The sequence below is a fragment of the Coregonus clupeaformis genome, chromosome 12, assembly GCF_020615455.1.
Source record: "Coregonus clupeaformis isolate EN_2021a chromosome 12, ASM2061545v1, whole genome shotgun sequence".
NCBI classification, from domain to species: Eukaryota; Metazoa; Chordata; class Actinopteri; order Salmoniformes; family Salmonidae; genus Coregonus; species Coregonus clupeaformis.
Window position 1 is genome coordinate 222,946 of NC_059203.1, and position 9,555 is coordinate 232,500.

The 9,555-nt window shown below is 47.3% G+C and overlaps 1 protein-coding gene across 1 annotated transcript in view; it reads left to right on the plus strand.

The window, feature by feature from the left end:
* The window catches only part of phf2 (PHD finger protein 2), a 137,429-nt gene that overhangs the window by 106,123 nt on the left and 21,751 nt on the right, over positions 1-9,555 (plus strand). Inside the window, exon 17 of the mRNA XM_045223648.1 lies at positions 6,862-7,028. Coding sequence (XP_045079583.1) covers positions 6,862-7,028 — 167 coding nt within the window. The remainder of the gene's footprint in view (positions 1-6,861; positions 7,029-9,555) is intronic.

A 9,555-nucleotide genomic window follows, 5' to 3' on the forward strand; every position in this document is an offset into this window, starting at 1 on the left:
CATGTGACTTCAATGAACTGAATGATGAGGAGGGTGAAGAGGATGATTGAATTTAGAACAAGAGTGTATTGATGATGACGAATTGTGGGCGTTGTAGGCGGTCTAATTATTTTATTATGAAAGGCTGGAAATTGTATATAATGTCCCCTGGGAGAGTCAAATCAGACTCTGAGTACAACACCCTGTGTGTAGTTCACAATGGCAAGCCCAACCAAACCAATGGACACGCTGACAGCGTTGCACATGCTGCAGAATTTAGACGAGTTGGATTCGGATGGAGGATCGGATATTGAGCTTGAAATCGACGTTGCTGATGAAGAGTCTTCATCTGATTCTGATGTTGACTTCGAGCCTCCGCCTCCGATGCCTGAGCCTCGCTGCCGAAAAACCAGAACAGAGACAACTGAGACGGAGATCCCTGCTGAGACGGAGATCCCAACTGCCACGGTGAGACAGGAGTCTGGGAGAGAAGGGGCCTTGTCAGAATATTCTCCCGGAGAGAGCAGACCCTACACCTCACGCTAAGAGACAAACATTTTTCTTTGTTTATGTGACAGATGTTGCCAGACTACAATCAGACTAAGGTATATATCTCTGCTCTGTACAGATAGCCTTTCACCTGCCCTGGACAGATAGCCTTTCACCTGCCCTGGACAGATAGCCTTTCACCTGCCCTGTACAGATAGCCTTTCACCTGCCCTGTACAGATAGCCTTTCACCTGCCCTGCACCAAATATGATCCCCTTTTATTATATTACATTCATATTATTGTTATTACGATGAGTATTATTATACTATATCATTCAAACCTTTTCTATTATATTCTATTTAATGCAGTAGGTTGGTGTGGATGCACCTGATGTCCAGACTGTACTCTGTAAAAGGAGGTACTCACCGCTGGCCTGTTGAGGTGTTTGTCCAGACTGTACTCTGTAAAAGGAGGTACTCGCCTCTGGCCTGTTGAGGTGTTCTACAATGTGATCGACATGGCTGATATCAACACGCACGTATTGTACAAGCAATGCCTTGACAAGACAGTCGGCAGGAGAGATTTCATCATGGATCTGGCATGTGAGCTTTGTAAGAACCACGTGAACGCCAAGAAGAAGCTACAGCCACCAAGCAGGTCCTGCTCTCCCTCTTCCCCAAGCACCATGGCTCCCACCTCTTCCCCAAGCACCATGGCTCCCACCTCCTCCCCAAGCACCATGGCTCCCTCCTCCCCAAGCACCATGGCTCCCACCTCCTCCCCAAGCACCATGGCTCCCACCTCTTCCCCAAGCACCATGGCTCCCACCTCCTCCCCAAGCACCATGGCTCCCTCCTCCCCAAGCACCATGGCTCCCACCTCCTCCCCAAGCACCATGGCTCCCACCTCCTCCCCAAGCACCATGGCTCCCACCTCTTCCCCAAGCACCATGGCTCCCTCTTCCCCAGGCACCATGGCTCCCACCTCTTCCCCAAGCACCATGGCTCCCACCTCCTCCCCAAGCACCATGGCTCCCACCTCTTCCCCAAGCACCATGGCTCCCTCTTCCCCAGGCACCATGGCTCCCACCTCTTCCCCAAGCACCATGGCTCCCACCTCTTCCCCAAGCACCATGGCTCCCACCTCTTCCCCAAGCACCATGGCTCCCACTCATGTAAAATAAGACATCATGTCAAGTCGGCAGGTGCACACGAAACAAGGCCCATGAAAACTGTGTGCAGTGTAACCGATTTGTTTGTGGCTTGCTCACACAAAGCCTCGAAGCTGACTGAACCCCAAGCATAAAGAGAAGACTGAAGCTATGTGCTGACTGAGGACCCCAAGCATAAAGAGAAGACTGAAGCTGTGTGCTGACTGTGGACCCCAAGCATAAAGAGAAGACTGAAGCTGTGTGCTGACTGAGGACCCCAAGCATAAAGAGAAGACTGAAGCTGTGTGCTGACTGTGGACCCCAAGCATAAAGAGAAGACTGAAGCTGTGTGCTGACTGAGGACCCCAAGCATAAAGAGAAGACTGAAGCTGTGTGCTGACTGAGGACCCCAAGCATAAAGAGAAGACTGAAGCTGTTTGCTGACTGTGGACACCATAAAGAGAAGACTGAAGCTGTGTGCTGACTGTGAACCCCAAGCATAAAGAGAAGACTGAAGCTGTGTGCTGACTGTGAACCCCAAGCATAAAGAGAAGACTGAAGCTGTGTGCTGACTGAGGACCCCAAGCGTAAAGAGAAGACTGAAGCTGTGTGCTGACTGAGGACCCCATAAAGAGAAGACTGAAGCTGTGTGCTGACTGTGGACCCCAAGCATAAAGAGAAGACTAAAGCTGTGTGTTGACTGTGGACCCCAAGCATAAAGAGAAGACTGAAGCTGTGTGCTGACTGTGGACCCCAAGCATAAAGAGAAGACTGAAGCTGTGTGCTGACTGTGGACCCCAAGCATAAAGAGAAGACTGAAGCTGTGTCCTGACTGAGGACCCCAAGCATAAAGAGAAGTCTGAAGCTGTGTGCTGACTGAGGACCCCAAGCATAAAGAGAAGACTGAAGCTGTGTGCTGACTGAGGACCCCAAGCATAAAGAGAAGACTGAAGCTGTGCTGACTGTGGACCCCAAGCATAAAGAGAAGACTGAAGCTGTGTGCTGACTGTGGACCCAAAGCATAAAGAGAAGACTGAAGCTGTGTGCTGACTGAGGACCCCAAGCATAAAGAGAAGACTGAAGCTGTGCTGACTGTGGACCCCAAGCATAAAGAGAAGACTGAAGCTGTGTGCTGACTGTGGACCCAAAGCATAAAGAGAAGACTGAAGCTGTGTGCTGACTGAGGACCCCAAGCATAAAGAGAAGTCTGAAGCTGTGTGCTGACTGAGGACCCCAAGCATAAAGAGAAGACTGAAGCTGTGTGCTGACTGAGGACCCCAAGCATAAAGAGAAGACTGAAGCTGTGCTGACTGTGGACCCCAAGCATAAAGAGAAGACTGAAGCTGTGTGCTGACTGTGGACCCAAAGCATAAAGAGAAGACTGAAGCTGTGTGCTGACTGAGGACCCCAAGCATAAAGAGAAGACTGAAGCTGTTTGCTGACTGAGGACCCCAAGCATAAAGAGAAGACTGAAGCTGTTTGCTGACTGAGGACCCCAAGCATAAAGAGAAGACTGAAGCTGTTTGCTGACTGAGGACCCCAAGCATAAAGAGAAGACTGAAGCTGTGTGCTGACTGAGGACCCCAAGCATAAAGAGAAGACTGAAGCTGTGTGCTGACTGAGGACCCCAAGCATAAAGAGAAGACTGAAGCTGTTTGCTGACTGAGGACCCCAAGCATAAAGAGAAGACTGAAGCTGTGTGCTGACTGTGGACCCCATAAAGAGAAGACTGAAGCTGTGTGCTGACTGTGAACCCCAAGCATAAAGAGAAGACTGAAGCTGTGTGCTGACTGAGGACCCCAAGCATAAAGAGAAGACTGAAGCTGTGTGTTGACTGAGGACCCCAAGCATAAAGAGAAGACTGAAGCTGTTTGCTGACTGAGGACCCCAAGCATAAAGAGAAGACTGAAGCTGTTTGCTGACTGAGGACCCCAAGCATAAAGAGAAGACTGAAGCTGTTTGCTGACTGAGGACCCCAAGCATAAAGAGAAGACTGAAGCTGTGTGCTGACTGAGGACCCCAAGCATAAAGAGAAGACTGAAGCTGTGTGCTGACTGTGGACCCCAAGCATAAAGAGAAGACTGAAGCTGTTTGCTGACTGAGGACCCCAAGCATAAAGAGAAGACTGAAGCTGTTTGCTGACTGAGGACCCCAAGCATAAAGAGAAGACTGAAGCTGTTTGCTGACTGAGGACCCCAAGCATAAAGAGAAGACTGAAGCTGTTTGCTGACTGAGGACCCCAAGCATAAAGAGAAGACTGAAGCTGTGTGCTGACTGAGGACCCCAAGCATAAAGAGAAGTCACGGCTATAAGGACACAACACAGTGTCTGATACGATCATCAAATTACTGTTTTATAGCTTATGAATATATTTCCATAAATATTTATTTATCAATTCATCCTTTACAATTGTTCATGCACTGGTGCTTCTGTTTAGGACCTGTGCCCTGACTGGTTATATTATTGGTATATTTTAAATTTCTGTCAAAAGAAGCTGTAACTGGACTTTATTAATTACTCTAACGCTATTACTAATCAAATCTACAAATAAAGTTGATCAAATGGATTTTGCTGTACTGTTTTTATTGAGAGGGGAACTAAAACAGGATACAGGCCTACTACGTCTTTTCTAGGACTTTGTAGAATTATACAAAACATATCCTTGACTCAGTCTAAACAAATAACTATTTTTTATTTTTATTTTTTTATTGATATATTTCCACAAATATTTAATCATGCAATGAATCCTTTATAATAGTTGATTCACTATTTATCAAGCCGTGATGCTTATGTTTGCTGCTCCTTGAGGGGTTGATATGCATCTGATGCTAAAGGGGACGCCCGGCAACGTTCTCTAGCGGGTTCTGACAGGCTGAAAGGGGATGCCCGGCAACGTTCTCTAGTGGGTACTGACAGGCTGAAAGGGATGCCCGGCAACGTTCTCTAGTGGGTACTGACAGGCTGAAAGGGATGCCCGGCAACGTTCTCTAGTGGGTACTGACAGGCTGAAAGGGATGCCCGGCAACGTTCTCTAGCGGGTACTGACAGGCTGAAAGGCCAGGCGGTTCTAGTGTTAATGTAATGTCCTGGTGTGTGTTCAGCGTGAGGATGTTAAAGTAATATCCTGGTGTGTGTTCAGCGTGAGGATGTTAAAGTAATGTCCTGGTGTGTTCAGCGTGAGGATGTTAAAGTAATGTCCTGGTGTCTGTTCAGCGTGAGGATGTTAAAGTAATATCCTGGTGTGTTCAGCGTGAGGATGTTAAAGTAATGTCCTGGTGTCTGTTCAGCGTGAGGAGGTTAAAGTAATGTCCTGGTGTCTGTTCAGCGTGAGGATGTTAAAGTAATATCCTGGTGTATGTTCAGCGTGAGGATGTTAAAGTAATGTCCTGGGTGTGTTCAGCGTGAGGATGTTAAAGTAATGTCCTGGTGTCTGTTCAGCGTGAGGATGTTAAAGTAATGTCCTGGTGTCTGTTCAGCGTGAGGATGTTAAAGTAATGTCCTGGTGTGTGTTCAGCGTGAGGATGTTAAAGTAATGTCCTGGGTGTGTTCAGCGTGAGGATGTTAAAGTAATGTCCTGGTGTCTGTTCAGCGTGAGGATGTTAAAGTAATGTCCTGGTGTGTGTTCAGCGTGAGGATGTTAAAGTAATGTCCTGGTGTGTGTTCAGCGTGAGGATGTTAAAGTAATGTCCTGGTGTGTTCAGCGTGAGGATGTTAAAGTAATGTCCTGGTGTGTTCAGCGTGAGGATGTTAAAGTAATATCCTGGTGTCTGTTCAGCGTGAGGATGTTAAAGTAATATCCTGGTGTCTGTTCAGCGTGAGGATGTTAAAGTAATGTCCTGGTGTGTTCAGCGTGAGGATGTTAAAGTAATGTCCTGGGTGTGTTCAGCGTGAGGATGTTAAAGTAATGTCCTGGTGTGTGTTCAGCGTGAGGATGTTAAAGTAATGTCCTGGTGTGTGTTCAGCGTGAGGATGTTAAAGTAATGTCCTGGTGTGTGTTCAGCGTGAGGATGTTAAAGTAATATCCTGGTGTGTGTTCAGCGTGAGGATGTTAAAGTAATGTCCTGGTGTGTGTTCAGCGTGAGGATGTTAAAGTAATGTCCTGGGTGTGTTCAGCGTGAGGATGTTAAAGTAATGTCCTGGTGTGTGTTCAGCGTGAGGATGTTAAAGTAATGTCCTGGTGTGTGTTCAGCGTGAGGATGTTAAAGTAATATCCTGGTGTGTTCAGCGTGAGGATGTTAAAGTAATGTCCTGGTGTGTGTTCAGCGTGAGGATGTTAAAGTAATATCCTGGTGTGTGTTCAGCGTGAGGATGTTAAAGTAATGTCCTGGTGTGTGTTCAGCGTGAGGATGTTAAAGTAATGTCCTGGGTGTGTTCAGCGTGAGGATGTTAAAGTAATGTCCTGGTGTGTGTTCAGCGTGAGGATGTTAAAGTAATGTCCTGGTGTGTGTTCAGCGTGAGGATGTTAAAGTAATATCCTGGTGTGTTCAGCGTGAGGATGTTAAAGTAATGTCCTGGTGAGTGTTCAGCGTGAGGATGTTAAAGTAATGTCCTGGTGTGTGTTCAGCGTGAGGATGTTAAAGTAATGTCCTGGTGTGTGTTCAGCGTGAGGATGTTAAAGTAATATCCTGGTGTGTTCAGCGTGAGGATGTTAAAGTAATATCCTGGTGTGTGTTCAGCGTGAGGATGTTAAAGTAATATCCTGGTGTGTGTTCAGCGTGAGGATGTTAAAGTAATGTCCTGGTGTCTGTTCAGCGTGAGGATGTTAAAGTAATGTCCTGGTGTCTGTTCAGCGTGAGGAGGTTAAAGTAATGTCCTGGTGTGTGTTCAGCGTGAGGATGTTAAAGTAATGTCCTGGTGTGTGTTCAGCGTGAGGATGTTAAAGTAATGTCCTGGTGTCTGTTCAGCGTGAGGATGTTAAAGTAATGTCCTGGTGTGTGTTCAGCGTGAGGATGTTAAAGTAATGTCCTGGTGTGTGTTCAGCGTGAGGATGTTAAAGTAATGTCCTGGTGTCTGTTCAGCGTGAGGATGTTAAAGTAATGTCCTGGTGTGTGTTCAGCGTGAGGATGTTAAAGTAATGTCCTGGTGTGTGTTCAGCGTGAGGAGGTTAAAGTAATATCCTGGTGTGTGTTCAGCGTGAGGATGTTAAAGTAATGTCCTGGTGTGTGTTCAGCGTGAGGAGGTTAAAGTAATGTCCTGGTGTCTGTTCAGCGTGAGGATAATACCGTTTAATTCTATTCCTCAGAAGGCTGACTCGTCAGATGAGGAGTTGCTCCACATTGACACAGAGGTCAAGCCGGAGGTGAAAGGTCGTAACTCGAAGGTAAAGAAGAAAGCTGGCAGCACGGCGGGCATCCTGGACCTCCTCCAGGCCAGCAAGGCGGTGGGAGGCATCGACTACAGCGCCAACAGGTACACCATAGGACCAGCACACACACACACACTCTGTATAGCCTGACTGGCTCTGAATCTGGTTTAGATTGAGTCAACAATACTCCCATCCGTTCTGCAACTTGAATGAAAGGGATTGGAGCTTGTTGTAGTATTGGTCAGTAGCATGGGCCAGGCTGCTGACAGGCAGACCCCATCAGACCCCATCAGACCCCATCAGACCCCATCAGACCCCATCAGACCCCAGCAGACCCCATCAGACCCCATCAGACCCCATCAGTCTGGTGATCTGAGGAGCAAGCAGCTCTTTATGTATAGGAACACACTGCTTAGTATTTACACATCTAGAAGGAGAGTTTAGGGCCAGTAGATTCCACCTGGCTGTTCTGAAGCCGCATTCCAAATGGCACCCTGTTCCCTATACAGACCCCCATGAGCCCTGGTCTAAAGTAGTGCACTATGAAGGGCTCTGGTCTAAAGTAGTGCACTATGAAGGGCTCTGGTCTAAAGTAGTGCACTATGAAGGGCTCTGGTCTAAAGTAGTGCACTATGAAGGGCTCTGGTCTAAAGTAGTGCACTATGAAGGGCTCTGGTCTAAAGTAGTGCACTATGAAGGGCTCTGGTCTAAAGTAGTGCACTATGAAGGGAATAAGGTACCATTTGGGACTCAACCACAGTATCACACTAATCACCTGGAGGCTCTGGGCTTGGTCCACACACAGCCTGACCTGTCAGCACTTTATACGGCTGGCTGGCTGGCTGGCTGGCTGGCTGGCTGGCTGGCTGGCTGGCTGGCTGGCTTGGCTGGCTGTTCTGGTCAGCTCTCTGGTTACGGTCTATTTCCACCAACTCAGAAAGCTGAATGAACGAGCAGTGAAGGTAAGAAGGAAAACATCACTACAATATGTTAATTTACCTCCTAATTAAGATGTGAATGTACCTCCTAATTAATCTGTTAATGTCCCTCCTAATTAAGATGTGAATGTACCTCCTAATTAATATGTTAATGTACCTCCTAATTAGTATGTTAATGTACCTCCTAATTAATATGTTAATGTACCTCATACTTAATGTGTTAATGTACCTCATAATTAATATGTTAATTGACATCCAAATTAATATGTTAATGTCCCTCCTAATTAATATGTTTATGTACCTCCTAATGAATATGTTAATGTACATCTTATTAATATGTTAATTTGCCTCCTAATTAATATGTTAATGTAACTCCCAATTAAGGTGTTAATTACCTCCTAAATATGTTCTGCTTTGAATGCTGAAATGACCACGGTCAATTATAGAACATTAAGCATTATTAAATGTCCACTTCTCATTGGTTCAGCCCACTAGTTAATGAGCTAATAGAGCTAATCTGGACTGCTCAGGCTGCAGCCCAAATGGTACCTTACTCCCTATGTAGTGCACTCCTTTAGACCAGGGTCCACAGGACACTCCTTTAGACCAGGGTCCACAGGACACTCCTTTAGACCAGGGCCCATAGGACACTCCTTTAGACCAGGGTCCACAGGACACTCCTTTAGACCAGGGTCCATAGGACACTCCTTTAGACCAGGGTCCATAGGACACTCCTTTAGACCAGGGCCCATAGGACACTCCTTTAGACCAGGGTCCACAGGACACTCCTTTAGACCAGGGCCCATAGGACACTCCTTTAGACCAGGGCCCATAGGACACTCCTTTAGACCAGGGCCCATAGGACACTCCTTTAGACCAGGGCCCATAGGACACTCCTTTAGACCAGGGCCCATAGGACACTCCTTTAGACCAGGGCCCATAGGACACTCCTTTAGACCAGGGCCCATAGGACACTCCTTTAGACCAGGGTCCACAGGACACTCCTTTAGACCAGGGCCCATAGGACACTCCTTTAGACCAGGGTCCACAGGACACTCCTTTAGACCAGGGCCCATAGGACACTCCTTTAGACCAGGGCCCATAGGACACTCCTTTAGACCAGGACCCATAGGACACTCCTTTAGACCAGGGTCCACAGGACACTCCTTTAGACCAGGGCCCATAGGACACTCCTTTAGACCAGGGCCCATAGGACACTCCTTTAGACCAGGGCCCACAGGACACTCCCTTTAGACCAGGGCCCATAGGACACTCCTTTAGACCAGGGCCCATAGGACACTCCTTTAGACCAGGGCCCATAGGACACTCCTTTAGACCAGGGCCCATAGGACACTCCTTTAGACCAGGGCCCATAGGACACTCCTTTAGACCAGGGCCCATATATAGGGAATAGGGTGTCATAGGGCTCTGGTCTAAAGTAGTACACTATATAGGGAATAGGGTGTCATAGGGCTCTGGTCTAAAGTAGTGCACTATATAGGGAATAGGGTGTCATAGGGCTCTGGTCTAAAGTAGTGTACTATATAGGGAATAGGGTGTCATAGGGCCCTGGTCTAAAGTAGTGCACTATATAGGGAATAGGGTGTCATAGGGCTCTGGTCTAAAGTAGTGCACTATATAGGGAATAGGGTGTCATAGGGCTCTGGTCTAAAGTAGTGCACTATATAGGGAA